Genomic DNA, 17,982 nt, shown 5'->3' on the forward strand with positions numbered 1-17,982 from the left:
AATTATGAAATTTATATAGAGTCAGTGCAGAAAATTTAGAAACTCTTGAAATTCACAAAAGAAAAGTTATCTGAGATTCCACCAAGCAAATGAACAGATCCTTTTTAAAATTACCTTAAAATGAACATGTTATTTTTGTCACTTTATATCATTTTTTTTTTTTTTTTTGCGGTACGAGGCCTCTCATTGTTGTGGCCTCTCCCATTGCGGAGCACAGGCTCCGGACGCGCAGGCTCAGCGGCCATGGCTCATGGGCCCAGCCGCTCCGCGGCATGTGGGATCTTCCCGGACCGGGGCACGAACCCGCGTCCCCCTGCATCGGCAGGCGGACTCTCAACCACTGCGCCAGCAGGGAAGCCCTATCATTATTTTTAAAAAGACAAAGGTTTATGTAAGGGGAGAATAGTATTTCTTCATTACTTTTCATTTTCAAATAGTCTATTTAAAGGTGAAGAGCAAGCACTTTGCCACAGAATATCTTGTCCATCCCATCTTCCCAAACAGCCCCTAAAACTCCTACTTAACACCACTTAACTGGCAAATCAGACTGAAGGAAAAAAGCAGTTGCTCCTTTTTGCTACTACAGTTTGCCGCTGTACTTGCAGAGGTTTTGCTTGTTTGCATTTGGTACATTTATCTTTGCAAATATCTTTTCCAACTTAAACTGCCTGCGAGAAAAGTCGAAGGTCCTTCCAGAATGGCAGAGTGTCTGCAGCCGGTCTTATTTTTGATCCCCTTCTTTCTTTAGACCTGGAGCCTCCCCCTCCCAGCAGATTACCCTGAGCCTTTTCCCTTCTTACACTCGTGGCCTACATTCCAGGAGATCAAGCCTGGCACATGTCAATGAATGTAGGTTTTATTTAGAAACATGACCACTTGTCACTCACTGCTCAGTGTCATATTGTCCGGCAGAGACTTACCAACATTTGTCTGGAGTGAGCATTTTCATACTTCCATACACAGACTGGGGAAACTCTCATCCCCACGCAGGATTTAGCCTTTTGCTCTGCAAACCTGACTTTTGCAAGTGGAAACTTCATGGTGGTGGCGGAAGATCCGTGTGCCCTGAGGATGGCAGAGGACGGCTGTGTGGACGCAGAGCTCCCCGATTGTAACTGCAGTGTCACAAGGCAGGCATCTCCTTGAGTTTCTTCCCTTGGGCATAGCTTTCATGTTACATGGGGGATGGATGCTGGAGCTTTAATCCATAATTGTGTTGGCCAGTGTTACATGGAGATGACTGGTGTGGGGAGATAGTTGGCCGTGGACTCCTCAGACTTATCTGTCGGTTTGTTTTCTTGTCTCCTGCTGGGCCTGCGGAGCTGGATGAAAAGGTCAATGGACTTTGTTATGGTTCAGTATCTACTTGTCTTGGGACTGGATGCATCATACGAGGAGTATGGTTACAGTAGAGAGCCTGAGACACAGGAAAGAGATTCAGAAAAAGATTCAGTGGAAAGATCCTGTTAGTCCGTCATCTGCTATTTAAAGGATGGGCTCCTTCTGAAACTGAAATTCAGTCATGGCCAGTTCACAGCTTTGTAGCTGAAAGCGTTCCTTTAATAAGTAAAAATCTACTCATGTTTCAGGGGCCGGGAGGGTTTTGTGTGTGAGAGAAGGTTGTTTCTGTTTTATGTATGTCAGTAGGTTTTGGTCACTGACTAGTATAAAGGTTTTCAATAGTATGTGCAAAATATAGAAGGTTATGTCTAAAATGGCAACTTAGTGCATTATACAAATGTTTACTTCATGATTTTTTTTCAGTTAGAATAACATTACATCAGGAATTTTCATTTTGTTTTTAAAAAATATTTTTCTTATACCATAACATCCCCCAAACAAATCCCTTACTGACGAATAGAACTTATTAATGGTACTTTGGGTTCTTTTATATTGAGAATATGAATTTTTTGGTTTTGGTTTATGGATCTACTAAATTTGTTTGAAGGGAAGTAGTGAGGTATATATATGAAATACGTAGATATATATGTGTATATGTACGTATTCATGTGACAATATTAAGAAGCTGGACAACTGGGTTTCATAGTAGAATCCTTCTCAAGAAAGGTCAAGTGTGCAGGAAACACACTGGACTCTGAAAGGGGAACCAGAGTGTAGGGACTTCAGATTCACCGGGCTTGCTAAACTTACCCAGACGTGTGACGTCTGTAAACACCTACTTTGAATTATAACCCTGTGTGCTACCAAAAGGAGTATTGCTCAGACTTCTTACAGTGATAAATAAAACTATTGTGATGCTTCACCCAAGGATTTCCTTTAAAGAAATGAAAAAAAATGTGGGACGTTTCTCTTAGAGAAGAATGATCCTCGTCCTGCAAATACCAAGTTTAATAGCTCAGGGATGATGTATGGGGGCCTTATGCCACACCTTCTCTCCGTTCACATCTGCTCCCCCCAACGCACACACAGTGTATTTTGCTATTTGTAGTCAAATACATTTTTTAAAAAATGAGAAAGGAGAACCACTTAAGCATTCACCCTCCCTGACTTTACTAAGATTTACACGTTCATTTGAAAGAGGAACTTGCCCCTAATAGACGGTATGAACAAGCATTTCCACGTCACGATGCCCTTGACATATTGCACTAACTGCTCTGACTATTGGAATTCCTTCAATGTTATACAAGATTACTAATCCAGTAAAATATTTGGCAACTGTAGACAATATCCAATGGAACAGTGTTTACTTATATCCCTTTGTGCCTTGGATCTTTTGATCAGTTTGTCAGTGCATTCTGAACCAAGAAAGTGAATGAATTTTAGTCCTTAGCAAACAGACCATTTGCAAATGTTGGACCTAGAGGAAAATTTAAGTATACATTTAATATCAAAGAAATTAAAATACGTGAACAAAATAAGCAATATTTTAGTTAGAACACTAATTATTAATGTTTAGCAGGCATTTAAATAGTACCCGACTTTGTGCAAGGCAACAAGCTCAGTCTGGCAACCAAAAGTGGAAAGGGAAAACCCGAAGTGGAAATTCACAGTTCCAGCTTTCCAGGGAACTTCCCATGAGGAGCAGGAAGGTGAGCATTAATAATACCAGGAAGTTCGAACAAGGGCAAGAAGGAAGCAGGCACTGAGTGAAGTACCCTCCCAGCCTCCAGGTCCACACAAAACCCTGATGATGTCATGGGCTTTCTTTAAAACCCCATCCCGAAGCATAGTCAGCATTCAAATCCTATCAGACCTGAAGACAGGAAGCTGGTCAAGTGGGAGAGCTTCCTGAGAGGATATTCTTATTGGGGTAAAACCAAGATGGACAGCAGTGCAGTGAGCCATTCTTCAGTCCTATTCCAATGGGTTTATTGATTGTAGACTGTCCTTTCCATCTGGGACACTAAAGCAGGATGGCCAAGGTCATGTTAAATCCTAAGCCCGCACCATGGTCGTTGGTAGAATGTGTACCCCGAACTTTATACCCAGTAGCTGCTCAAAAACTGTCATTCAGTGACTGACGCTCAAGTGAATTTTGTCTGACATATGAGATACATGTAAGTGGGTTGTATGTAACAGTTCTTGGAATTATTTTTCAAGGCTAATGCCTTGAAATGCCCTAGAGACAGAGTACAAATTGTACTTATAAAGCTAATTAGAAAAGTATTATCTTGAATGGAATTATGAATTATGATAACATATTGCAATGCATGTTTTCTGTTCCCTTTCAATCCTATATATTGTGGAACGTGAACATAATTTTTTAAATACACATTTTTTAAAACAATATAAGGTAATGTACCTCAGCATGCCTTTATACACTGATCAAATATAGGGATTTTTATTATAATTATTGAAATACAGATATTATTATCAAGAACCAACCATCGTGAAAATACTTTTAAGCATTTGTATGACAGAGGAAAAGTGATGGTGTCATGTCTAGATTTTCATTGGAGAGAGAAACATTGATTTATAGAAACTGTAATAGAAGTGATGATATCCATTTTAAGCAATGGAAAATGAATAAAGGGCCTTCCCTGGTGGCACAGTGGTTGAGAGTCCGCCTGCCGATGCAGGGGACACGGGTTCGTGCCCTGGTCCGGGAAGATCCCACATGCCACGGAGGGGCTGGGCCCGTGAGCCATGGCCGCTGAGCCTGCGCGTCCGGAACCTGTGCTCTGCAACGGGAGAGGCCACAGCAGTGAGAGGCCCGCGTACCACAAAAAAAAATAATAAAAATTCTCAGAATAAAAAAAAAAAAAAAAAAAAAAAAAAATTCTCAGAATACTTTGGTTATGAGACAGTTTCTTCAGAGAGGTGGCTCCTGACCAGAGAAGCCTATCATAATCATCTGGGGAGGCACGGAGGGTGGGGAGAAGGTGGGAAGAGAGTTAGCAGTGGCACGTGTGGATGGAAAGCACCCCTAAGTGGTCCAGTACCGGTCCCAGCTTGAGAATCACTTTTTTACTCTCTGGAAGTAATAGAGTTGAGAAATAGTAGGTGATTCTGAGTGCAAGTTCTCTGTCTTTGAGAACATTCTATCGCAGATCCCTGCCTTGAAATATATCACATCCTTAGAGTTTTGGGGGGGCGGTGGTTTTGTTTTGTTTTGTTCCTTGGCTGCACTACGCAGCATGTGGGATCTTAGTTCCCCGACAAGGGATCCAACCTGTGCCCCTTGTGGAAGCTCAGAGTTTAACCACTGGACCGCCAGGGAACTCCCTATCACATCCCTAGATTTTTTTTTTTTCTTACAATTTTATTTTATTTTATATTTTTTTCTTAACATTTTTATTGGAGTATAATTGCTTTACAATGGTGTATTCATTTCTGCTTTAGAACAAAGTGAATCAGTTATACATATGCATATATCCCCATATCTCTTCCCTCTTGCATCTCCCTCCCTCCCACCCTCCCTATCCCACCCTTCTAGCTGGTCACAAAGCACCGAGCTGATCTCCCTGTGCTATGCGACTGCTTCCCACTAGCTAGCTATTTTACATTTGATAGTGTATATATGTCCATATATACACTACCACTCTCTCACTTTGTCCCAGCTTACCCTTCCCCATTCCCCTGTCCTCAAGTCCATTCTCTAGTAGGTCTGCGTCTTTATTCCCGTCTTGCCCCTAGGTTCTTAATGACCTTTTTTTTTTTTTTTTTTTTTTTTAGGTTCCATATATATGTGTTAGCATTATGGTATTTGTTTTTCTCTTTCTGACTTACTTCACTCTGTATGACAGACTCTAGGTCCATCCACCTCACTACAAATAACTCAATTTCGTTTCTTTTTATGGCTGAGTATTATTCCATTGTATATATTTGCCACATCTTCTTTATCCATTCATCTATCAGTGGACACTTAGGTTGCTTCCATGTCCTGGCTATTGTAAATAGAGCTGCAGTGAACATTGTGGTACATGATTCTTTTTGAATTATGGTTTTCTTAGGGTATATGCCCAGTAGTGGGATTGCTGGGTCGTATGGTAGTTCTATTTTTAGTTTTTTAAGGAACCTCCATACTGTTCGCCATAGTGGCTGTATCAATTTACATTTCCACCAACAGTGTCTGAGGGTTCCTTTTTCTCCATACCCTCTCCAGCATTTATTGTTTATAGATTTTTTGATGATGGCCATTCTGACTGGTGTGAGATGATACCTCATTGTAGTTTTGATTTGCATTTCTCTAATGATTAATGATGTTGAGCATTCTTTCATGTGTTTGTTGGCAATCTGTATATCTTCTTTGGAGAAATGTCTATGTAGGTCTTCTGCCCATTTTTGGATTGGGTTGTTTGTTTTTTTGATATTGAGCTGCATGAGCTGCTTGTAAATTTTGGAGATTAATCCTTTGTCAGTTGCTTCATTTGCAAATATTTTCTCCCATTCTGAGGGTTGTCTTGTGGTCTTGTTTATGGCTTCCTTTGCTGTGCAAAAGTATTTAAGTTTCATTAGGTCCCATGTGTTTATTTTTGTTTTTATTTCCATTTCTCCAGGATTTGGGTCAAAAGGATCTTGCTGTGATTTATGTCATAAAATGTTCTGCCTATGTTTTCCTCTAAGAATTTGATAGTGTCTGGCCTTACATTTAGGTCTTTAATCCATTTTGAGTTTATTTTTGTGTATGGTGTTAGGGAGTGTTCTAATTTCATTCTTTTCCATGTAGCTGTCCAGTTTTCCCAGCACCACTTATTGAAGAGGCTGTCTTTTCTCCATTGTATATCCTTGCCTCCTGTGTCAAAGATAAGGTGACCATATGTGCGTGGGTTTATCTCTGGGCTTCCTATCATGTTCCATTGATCTATATTTTTTTGTGTGCCAGTACCATACTGTCTTGATTACTGTAGCTTTGTAGTATAGTCCAAAGTCAGGGAGCCTGATTCCTCCAGCTCTGTTTTTCTTTCTCAAGATTGCTTTGGCTGTTCGGGGTCTTTTGTGTTTCCATACAAATTGTGAAATTTTTTGTTCTAGTTCTGTGAAAAATGCCAGTGGTAGTTTGATAGGGATTGCATTGAATGTGTAGATTGCTTTGGGTAGTATAGTCATTTTCACAATGTTGATTCTTCCAATCCAAGAACATGGTATATCTCTCCATCTGTTTGTATCATCTTTAATTTCTTTCATCAGTGTCTTATAATTTTCTGCATACAGGACTTTTGTCTCCTTAGGTAGGTTTATTCCTAGGTATTTTATTTTTTTTGTTGCAATGATAAATGGGAGTGTTTTCTTGATTTCACTTTCAGATTTTTCATCATTAGTGTATAGGAATGCAAGAGATTTCTGTACATTAATTTTGTATCCTTCTACTTTACCAAATTCATTGATTAGCTCTAGTAGTATTCTGGTAGCATCTTTAGGATTCTCTATGTATAGTATCATGTCATCTGCAAACAGTGACAGCTTTACCTCTTCTTTTCCGATTTGGATTCCTTTTATTTCTTTTTCTTCTCTGATTGCTGTGGATAAAACATCCAAAACTATGTTGAATATTAGTGGTGAGAGTGGGCAACCTTGTCTTGTTCCTGATCTTAGTGGAAATGCTTTCAGTTTTTCACCATTGAGGATGATGTTGGCTGTGGGATTGTCATATATGGCCTTTATTATGTTGAGGTGAGTTTCCTCTGTGCCTACTTTCTGGAGGGTTTTTATCATAAATGGGTGTTGATGTTTGTCGAAAGCTTTCTCTGCATGTATTGCGATGATCATATGGTTTTTCTCCTTCGATTTGTTAATATGGTTTATCACATTGATTGATTTGTGTATATTGAAGAATCCTTGCATTCCTGGGGTAAACCCCACTTGATCATGGTGTATGATCCTTTTAATGTGCTGTTGGATTCTGTTTGCTAGTATTTTGTTGAGGATTTTTGCATCTACGTTCATCAGTGATAATTGGTCTGTAGTTTCCTTTTTTTGTGGCATCTTTGTCTGGTTTTGGTATCAGGGTGATGGTGGCCTCGTAGATTGAGTCTGGGAGTGTTCCTCCCTCTCCTATATTTTGGAAGAGTTTGAGAAGGATAGGTGTTAGCTCTTCTCTAAATGTTTGATAGAATTCTCCTGTGAAGCCATCTGGTCCTGGGCTTTTGTTTGTTGGAAGATTTTTAATCACAGTTTCAATTTCAGTGCTTGTGATTGGTCTGTTCATATTTTCTATTTCTTCCTGGTTCAGTCTTGTAAGATTCCTAGAGTTTTAAAAGACATGTTGTTCTTGACATGTTTTCCAAGCAGATACCTCTTTATTTGAACCAAGTTTTCAACTCGGAGATGGAGATATTTTGCTTATCTGCCATTCATTTCTATTAGGAGCAGTGTCAGTAAGGTGACCACATGTCCTGAACCAAAAGGTGGAAAGTATAAAAAAACTTACGGTCTAAAAGCAGAATTGAATTTTAAGTAAGGGTTGTACCAGAAATCATTGATCGTGTGCTCCTCCTCCACATCACCTTTCGTTTTAGAGCCATCTATGTACATACATCCAGTCAGCCATGTCAGGCCCTCAACAGGGACTCAGTAGTCGATTTTTGCTACTATTACTTGGTAATAATAGAGTTGAGAAGTATTATCTGTGTCCCTCCCAAATTCCTGCTGACACCCTGCCCTCACTGGGAAATAACTTTTCAAATCTAATTTATCTATCCCTGCTCTACGCCCTTGATCCTGCCTCCTGTGCATCCTCACTCCATCATCTGTATTCATCTGTAATTTCTCTCCTTTTTCTTCTGTCTTTGGCTCCTTCCTCATGAGTTCCTTTTTCTCTGCCTAAAAGCATTCTAAACGATTCCAAAACATTAAACTACATTAAACAAAACAAACAAACAAAAAATCAGTTTTTTCTTGTAGCCAGATAGATCATTCTACAGGATTCATACTGTATTTACTTACCTTCGCTGCCTACTTTTTTAAAATAATTAACAATCCTCTTTCATTATAAGTGTATTTCTCTCAAATGCATCCTGTTTTCTGTTTCCATAGCCCTTGCTGAACTATTCACTTAGGGTCAGCAGACCTCTTCTAATGAATGTCTCTTTTTAGGCCTCATCAACTACCTTGCTCTGCCTTTGACAAAGTAGACCCATGATTCCAAACTTAAGCATGCCTAGGGCTTACTTGGAGTGCTTGTTAAGTGTAAATTCCCTGGCCACACCCCCAGAGGTTCTGACTCAGTAGGACTGGGTTGGGGCCTAAGAATCTGCATTTATGTGAGGCAAACCAGGTGAAATCTAATGAAGAAGGCATTCAAATCACACTGTGACCAACACTTTCTTCTTTTTTTTAATTATTTTTAATTGAATGTATTTGACACACAACATTGTGTAAATTTAAGGTAAAATTAAGGTAAATTTAAGCTTGTTACTTTGATACATTGATATAATGTAATATGATTGCCATTGTAGCGATATTTATCACATTAAAAATTAGAGTACAGTATTGTTGTTTATACTCACTTCACTGTGCATTAGATCTCTAGGGTTTATTTACTACTCGTTGCAAGTTTGTACCCTAAACTACCATCAGTCCTATCCCCCGCCCACCACCAATTCTTTCTTGAAACATTTCCTGCCTTTAGTTTTATGCTACACTTCCCTGCTTCACCTGCTTCCTTTCTGATTATTTTTTCTTCAACTGTGATTCCTCCTTCTTTAACCTTTTTAAACTCATTCTTCTTAGTCCAACCCCTTTCAGGATGAAACACATCCTTTCACAGGGCTTCAACTCTATGCCAGCAGTATGTAAACCAATGCAATAAACTTCGTCGTCTCTTCTGGACCTAAGAACTATATTTCCATACATGTCTAGCTGATCCCACAGACTCATCATACCCCAAACTTAATGCACCATTAATCCCAAGAACTTGCTCCTCATTCCTGTGTCCTCTGAGGCAGCAGCATCTATCTAGTCACCCAACTGGAAAAGACATCATTTCTTAACTCCTTCTGCCTCACGTCATGTCGGTTCGTGAATTTAGCAATCCACTCCTCAACTCTATCCCCACTGTTTCCAGGTGTAGGCTTTTGATGCAAACTGCTTGGACTGTGTACTTCCTGAATGAGCTCTTACCACAGCCTTGCCTCAGACTTACGCACTCAGAATCAAAACTCATCTTAACATTCCTCTGCTAATAGATCTTGGGAAAGTTCTTGTTTATCTCTGAAACTACATACAAATCCATTGTCATGTCACTGTGGGAGTGTTATAATCTTGCTCCCATCCACCCATCAGTCTTACCTCTTCCTCTGACCACTTCTGTCTTTCCTGTTTCTCTTCCCCGTGCGTCCACCACTGATCTCCTTGGCATTGTGACACTATTTATCTTCACAATCTCTGCTCTTCTTCATTGTTTCCTAGGCCAGAAATGTTCTGCTTGGCTTGTATCCACCTCTCAAGATGCAGCTCACATGTCATTTCTTCACTTTCCTTCTTTCCTCAAAGTCTAAGCTCCTCAAAGGCAAGGATGAAGCTTTAGTCATCACTGTTTATCTGTCACCTAGCACCATACATGTTGGTAGGAGGAATAAAGAAATGAACAAATGGTAAATGAATGAATGATTACTGAACATGGCCAGACAGAATTGATCACTCTTTATTTATTAGCCAGAGACTTCGTTCACTTCTTTAGTTTAGTTCTTACCACACTTTGTTATATTTCATTTTTTCCATGTTCAGATTTCTGGTCAGATTGTACATTTTATTAAGAAAATAATCACATCTGATTTCTTTTGTCTTTCTGGCATCTTAACATTTAAAGTGTCCACGGGTGATTGTTAGAGAAATGACAATTCTTAAAGGAATGAGTTTTTACTCCTTCCTGGCGAGAATGGGAGAATAGTTATTTGTCGTTATTTTTTAAGCATGCTATGTAGTGAATACTATACTGAATTAGGCTCTTCAGGTGGAAGATTGGGTACCTGCCCTCTGCCACTTACAATCCAACAGGTTCTTAGTTACCTTTAACGTGATATGGCATCATTAAAGCTCAAATTGCTTAAGTGCATGTGATATCTCACTGACAGTTTTATCTTCAGTATGCTTTCTTTTTGACTGAGTTTCTGCCACAATATTGCTGAAATACATCCCACAGGGGGTGAAGTGATTAGAACCATGGATGTGTGTAATCTGTTTGGTGACAATCCATTGGAAAGGTTAACTTTTTCCTCCCAGTTATTCTTCATAGTAGTATAAATTATATTATTTGCAAAAGTCAAGTAGTATAGATTATATTATTTGTGAAAGTAATAATTTCTATGACAGCCATGAGGCTTCTATCACTGTTATATTAGTATAGCTGTGCTGAGTATAACCATGGTTGATATTTTTTTAATGTTTCCCATGTACTGGCACCCTCTGTCATTCACCTCATTTAAATCTCACAAGTACTCTTACTTCATTTCCATTTTATAGACAAAGAAACAGAGACACAGGAGGGGTGAACAGCTGCCCACAGTCACACAGCCAGTAGGTGGCTGAGCCAGGCTGGACTCTGGCTTTAGACCCAGTGCTGGCTTCTGCTCATGAGGGAAACATGAGTGAAGCCTCTCACTGAAGTTGATGTCTCTCCTTCTCTGCCCACAGGGTAAAGAAGCTGAAGGAGACCCTGGTCGCTGTACAGCAGCTGGATAAAAACATGAGCAGCCTGAGAACGTGGCTGGCCCACATAGAGTCAGAGCTGGCCAAGCCGATCGTCTACGATTCCTGTGACTCAGAAGAAATACAGAAAAAGCTTAACAAGCAGCAGGTAAAATGTAAAACAATGGAAGGAAACTTAATAGGTTCTTGAAAATCTGTCCTCCTGGCCAGAATAGAGACATGATTGTGAGATGGTGAATTGGGATGGAAAATCTGGAGGAAGCTGGGCAGGACTGGTGAGAAAGGGAAGGCATTGGCTAGAGAGGTGTTTGGGGCAAATAGGTTCCATCTCCTCACGAAGTTGACTCTTAAGAAGGTCTGCCATCGTAGGGTTAATGTCACTGGTCTGCCAAGAAGCCATCCTAAGATGGTAGGTTAGGTTGAGCTGCAATAATGTATCCAGACCAGTGCTGACAGTTTTGTTTATTTATTTGTGGGTCGCTAACTCACAACCATGGACTTAGAAACGAGCCTTTTTCTTTTTTCTGCATACAGCCTTTGGAGAAAGATCACAGTGCATACTTAGAGTTTTTAGAGTCTAACATAATTTTCTTTTGCAAGGAGGATTGCATGACCTGCAGACCATATACTGTAATGTCATCTTCACGTGTGTAGCAAATAAAGCACAATACACAACCCAGCAAAGCAAAAGAAGGTGACCCTGAAAAATACGTACAGAAGGGATTTTCACTTCCCACTCCCCTTGCTTATTCTTACTCAGCACAGTAGACTCCAGCTGTCAGTAATAAACACCATAAATCCCCCATAAGAAGTATTGCTACTTCATGCCTTTAGATTGTCCTTGAAAATTCGGCCTGTGCTCTGGTTACTTCCATTACATTAAGCCATTATATTCAAGTTGCTTAACTTTAAAAAAATGTATAAACAGACCTATTTCTTTAGTCCTATGAAGTAGCTTATGTATTTTATTTTACAAAGAGAACAGTTATTAAAATACAGTTTTTAGGTGTTGGATGTTTAAATTAGCATTTATTTTTAAAGAAATTGTTAGCAGGACATTTTTCAATTTTCTGTAAGATTAAAACCCTCTGATGGACTCTCTGATGTTTGAAATTCTGATGATTAACTCTGGGGGTTGTGGTTGACCTCCAGCTCCCCGACATTCTCCTGGAGAACATGGTAATGATATCTACATGTGACAAGAGTTAAAATGCTAATGACCAGTATTGTAATTTGGCAAATGTAAGAAAATCAAAACAGTATCTAGTTAAGTATGGGAAATTGATTATACACATCCGTAGTTGCAGCCACTACTAAAACCCTAATCAAATAAAAGGTCAAAACCTACGATGGCAAAAAGAACAGAAGAGAAGATGATAGAGCTGCCAGACATCCGAGAGAATTTGGAAGGTGGAAAGCAGACAGATGAACAGTGATGGTGTTAGCAGAGTGGAGGATGGAGAAAGCTGATTCACGCCGCAGAGTTCCCAAAACGCTCACCCAGGAAGTGGGGCTATCAAGTCTGTGGGACTTTAAAGGGAAAATGGCGTGAAAGTCTGAGAAAGGAGTGGTGAGATGAGCAGATTTCCCCTAAGCCCGGCTAGTCAGGGAGTTCTGCTTTGTTGACTCTCTGGAGAAGGCCATCCAGAGGGACTTGGGATTCGATGACACAGGACGCCATCTGTGCTGGAGCCACTCTGTTAAAAACAGAGGGATTAAGGGAAAGACTGTGCCAAACCCCGCAGCATCGCCTCTCATGAGGTCACTAGCCAGGCTTATGCTGCAGCCAGGATTTACACGTGAGTTTCAAAATCCAATTCAGTTACTCTGTAAAAGTCCCCCTGCCCCCAAAATAAAGTGGAAAGGAAGAAATTACCAAAGGAGTAATGCAGAAAAAGCATTCCCAAATTGAAAATTTACACACTTCTAGAACACAAACCCTACAGGTGCCCAGGAAAATTAAAAACAAAGCTATAATGAAATTTCAGAACATGGGGGATAAAAGAAGATTTTAAGCTTCCAAGATGAAAAAGTTGGATTTCTCCAAAACAAGGATGGAAGCTAGTAGACAATGACGGAATGCCTTCAAAAAGCTGAGAAAATTTTTTATGATTTAGAATAATATATCTGCCATTTCATATATAAAATATTTACCTTCTGTGCACACATTCACAAGAAGCTAATGAAAGATATGCTCCATATACTGAAATGAGAGGAAAAATAATATTCAACCCAGGAGAAGGAAGTCCCCAGGATGATGGTTAAAGGGAAGTCCCAAATGACAATGGTACTGCAACCTAGGAAGAGCCTGTCCAGACAGGAGCAGGGAGTCTGGGTGCTCTAAGAGGAATATCTCCAAGGAAGAAATAGTTGAACCAGATGACCTGATGGGCTTAACCATACTGGAAGGAGCTTTATTAGCACCATACGAGAAAGAATAGCAGTTAGCAATATAAATTTTTTTTTATTAGAGTATAGTTGCTGTACAGTATTCCATTAGTTCCTACTGTACAGCAAAGTGAATCAGCTATACGTATACATCTATCCCCTCCTTTTTGGATTTCCTTCTCATTTAGGTCACCACAAGAGCATAGAGTAGAGTTCCCTGAGCTATACAGTATATTCTCATTAGTTATCTATTTTATGCATAGTATCAATAGTGTACATATGTCAATCCCAATCTCCCAATTCCTCCCACACACCCCCTCTTCCACCCTGGTATCCATACGTTTTTGTTCTCTACATCTGTGTCTCTATTGCTGCTTTGTAAATAAGATCATCCATAACCATATTTTCAGATTCCACATATATGCATTAATATATGATATTTGTTTTTCTCTTCTGACTTACTTAACTCTGTATGACCGTCTCTAGGTCCAGCCATGTCTCTACAAATGACCCAATTTTGTTCTTTTTTTATGACTGAGTAATATTCCATCGTATATATGTACCACATCTTCTTTATCCATTTCTCTATTGATGGACATTTAGGTTGCTTCCATGACCTGGCTGTTGTAAACAGTGCTGCAGTGAACATTAGGGTGCATGTGTCTTTTTGAATCATGGTTTTCTCTGGGTATATGCCCAGTAGTGGAATTGCTGGGTCATATTTTAAAGAGAAAAAGAGAGCGAGGGAGAGAGAGAGAGATAGAGAACTATTGATTTTAGAAAAACAAAAAGTTATGTAAGAGAAGAAATATAACCATAGCATATTTTGTTGCTTAAATGTGAAAAGTATTAAAACACCATAATCATGCAAAGACGTGATTATTGCTCTAGCTATAAGAGGTGCTAAAATAGTCATTGGAGCCCCGTGAGTCATGTAGAAGTTTATTCCTTCTCTGCTGTAGAAGCACTGATAATGTCTAACATTTAAAAATCAAGAAATAGCAATATAAACATGTTACTTAGAAAAACAGAAGTAAAAACCAGAAGACAGAGCTACAAGAGATGGAAATGGTTGTTTCTGGAGAAGAATCAGGAGTGAAATGAAAAGGGTACTACTTCACTGGAAGCTTAGTAGTCGTTTTTGACTTTTTAATATATTAATAAATGTTCATATAGCCTTTTAATTAAAATTTAAAGGTTAAAAAAAAACCTGTACACCAGTAGTTAAAATTGAAGACTTTCTGGATTCCAGTCCTGGCCTCACCACTTTTCTGTGTGAACCAGAGCCAAGTAATGAACTCTTAACCCTCAGCTTCCTAACATATAGGTTGCTGATAATGAGTACAAGGCTCCCCGAGTTATTGTAAAAGGTTAACAAGAAAAGCACTTAGCACAGTGCCCAGCATAAAGTGGGCACTTAGCAAATTTTATTTTAATCATATTATATTTACTAGTTTCCTTTATGGAAATTGTTTGACCATGATTTTGTAAAAATTGTAGCATTTGGGGATCCATGTTTGAAAAGACAGATAAACAGTAATCTGTCTCCAAAAGGGAAAAATTCGGACAAATATTTAAATGGACAGATTAAATTGGTAAAAAATACATCGTCTTCTATTTCCCTATGTGGAGTTTCTGTATGTCTCTCTTGCCAATGTACTTAATTCTTATAGATTTAATTGGGCAGAAGTATATATAGACTTGAGATGGCTTCAGAGAATGTTTTGTCAGATTTCTTTATGGTATAAATGAAAAAGAATGAATCCAGTGACACTATGTGACAATTTGAGGCCATCACCAATGGAAGTTAAAGCTGAGACTAAAATTGTGATCTGTATTTGTGTACTTATATAATTATAAGACCCCCTCAAGCCTTATTTTATATATTGATCTGAACAAAAACTTCTGAGCAGAAGCACAGGGAGGGGGACTTTTCTCCAGTGTTTACTGTGTTAACCTGGTCAAGCTCCTGGAGGTAAATCTCACCAAACTGGGGGGCCCCCATGACTGGGTCGGTCAGAGGTGTCCACACTGAGCCTCCAACAGTCCATCAATTAGAGTTCTGGGTTTCACACGCCATCGCTGGTTTCCACAGTGGTTTCCCCTTATGAGTCTCCCCTCTGAGAGAGATTCAAAAGTATATGGAGGAGTGATGTCACCAAGACGGTGGCATAAGCCATTCCTGACTTAAGTCCCCATCACAAGAAGACCAACAAGCAACTATCCATAGACAGGACACCATTGTGAAAATCCCAGAACCCAGGGTGAGGCTGCAGCAGCCCTTGGACATCAGAGACCGGGAAGGACCACGTTAGAAGGTGAGAGGAGTGGCTGCACTCTGCCCACATCGCCTGCCCCAGGCTGGCACAGCACCGCACCAGAGCTCTCCAGCCTGTGGTTTCTCCAGTTGGAAAAGAGAGGCCAAGGTGGGGAATTCCCTGGCCGTCCAGTAGTTAGGACTCCATACTCTCACTGCCAGGGACCCAGGTTCAATCCCTAGTCAGGGAGCTAAGATCCTGCAAGCCGTGGGGCACGGCCGAAAATTAAAAAAAAAGAGAGAGGCCAAAGTGGACACCCAGCTCCCCCAGTATTGTATGACGCTTCCCACGAGGCCCACTTGGGTCTCTCTTCATGGGGATCACTAAGGAAATCGATGAGGCTCAGTCACGGGGGATCAGATAGAGATGGAGAAGGGGTGTGGGGCTTCCAGCACCTGCACTCAGATCTTGGTGGGCTGCATTCCTGCTTGCAGCTGCACCCAAGCGGGGATGCCAGCCAGCGTCTCTGCTCATCAGCAGAGACCAGCCAGTGGCCCCGTCCAGCCTGCAAACTCAGCAGCTCTGCTTCATTTGGGTCCCCGGACAACTGGCATTACAGGCCTTGGAGCTCTTTCTACCCCCCGGCCTGGGCAGGGAGGCAGATTCCCAGCCCCACCCAACAGCTGAGCATAGTCTCCGTACCCCCCCACCAGGAAGCCTGGCCAGAGAATCCAGGCAGCCATGGAGCGCATCCAACAGCCCTGCTTGGGCGGGGAGCCAAGCCAGAAGCCCTACCAACTGTTGAGCATAGCCTCTGGCCTTGCATAACCAAGGAGCCTGAACAGTGACCGTAGGCATCCTCAGAGCCCAGCCTACAACCACACCCAGCCATGGAGCCCAGACTACAACTCTGCTCAGTGGTGGAGTCCACCCAAGGGCCTTGTCTGATTACTGAACATAGCCTGCAACCTTGCCTGGTCAGGAAGCCCAGCCAGTGACCCCGTCCAATTACCAAGCATAGCCTGCGACCCCACCCAAGAAGAAAGCTTAGACGACAACCCAGCTAGACCATGGAGCACAGTCTCTAGGCCCACTCACCGTGGGATTCAGCTGGCAGGCTCTCCTAACCAGAGAGCCTGACCAGTAATCTTGCCCAACGGGGGAGCACAGCCAGTGGTCTACCTGATGGCAAAGCCTAGACTGTGGCCCTGCCCAACTCCAAGGCACAGCCTGCAGCCCTGCATGATCACAGAGCACAGCCTGAGGCCTCACCTGAACACAGAGTCCAGCCAGCAGCACCTTCTGGTCTGGAAGCACAGCCTGAGACCCCATCAAGAGCAATTTCAGTGAGACGTCCCTGGTGGTCCAGTGGTAAAGCATCTGCCTTCCAATGCAGGGGACGCGAGTTCGACCCCTGGTCAGGGAACTAAGATCCCACATGCCGCAGAGCAACTAAGCCCGCGCTCCACAGCTACTGAGCTTGCGCACCTCAGCTAGAGAGCCCACGTGCCACAAACTACAGAGCCCACGTGCTCTGGATCCTGTGCGCCACAACCAGAGAGAAGCCCACACACCACAACGAAAGATCCCGCGTGCCGCAGCTAAGACCCGACACAGCCAAAAAGAAATTAAATAAATAATAAATAAATAAATTTTTTAAAAAAGGCCAATTGCAGAGACCAGCTCGTAGCCTTGCCCAATCACAGGGTCCAGCCAGTGTCACTGCCCTGCCAGGGGACGTACCCTGTGACCTCCCAGTCAGAGGTGACTGTAGGGCCCAGCCAGCAGCACCCCCAGGCCCACCCCAACCTCAGAGCATGGAACGTTTTCCAGGAGAGATTATATGTTAGATCACAAAACTAGTCTTAATAAATAGAAGAAAATGGACGTTACATCAAGTATCTTTTCCAGCCACAATGATGTGAGACTAGAAATCAATAACAGGAAGAAAGCTGGAAAATTAACAAATACATGGAAATTAAACAACACACTCCTGAACAACCAGTGGATCCAAGAAGAAATCAAAAGAGAAATAAAAAAATATCTGGAGATAAACAAAAAAAGGAACCCAACATACCAAAACGTATGGGATGCAGCAAAAGCAGTTCTAGGAGAAAAGTTTATAGTGATAAATGCTTCCATTAAGAAAAAATAAGGATCTCAAATAAACAACCTAACTTTATACCTCAAGGAACTAGAAAAAAAATGAAAAAACTAAGCCCAAAGTTGGCAAAAGGAAGGAAATCATAAAGAGTAGAGCAGAAATAATGAAATACAGAATAGGAAA

The 17,982-nt window shown here is 41.1% G+C and overlaps 1 protein-coding gene across 2 annotated transcripts in view; it reads left to right on the top strand.

The window, feature by feature from the left end:
- LOC136132226 (nesprin-1-like) overlaps positions 1 to 17,982 on the top strand; it is a 74,195-nt gene that overhangs the window by 19,890 nt on the left and 36,323 nt on the right. Inside the window, exons 1-2 of one of the 2 annotated variants that reach the window (XM_065889128.1) lie at positions 1,039 to 1,130; positions 11,035 to 11,197. In XM_065889128.1, the coding sequence (XP_065745200.1) occupies positions 1,039 to 1,130; positions 11,035 to 11,197 (255 nt within the window). Of the gene's footprint in view, positions 1 to 1,038; positions 1,131 to 11,034; positions 11,198 to 17,982 lie in introns of those variants that run through there. The other variant, XM_065889129.1, reaches the window with a different exon arrangement.

The sequence above is a fragment of the Phocoena phocoena genome, chromosome 12 (assembly GCF_963924675.1).
Source record: "Phocoena phocoena chromosome 12, mPhoPho1.1, whole genome shotgun sequence".
Taxonomy (NCBI): Eukaryota; Metazoa; Chordata; class Mammalia; order Artiodactyla; family Phocoenidae; genus Phocoena; species Phocoena phocoena.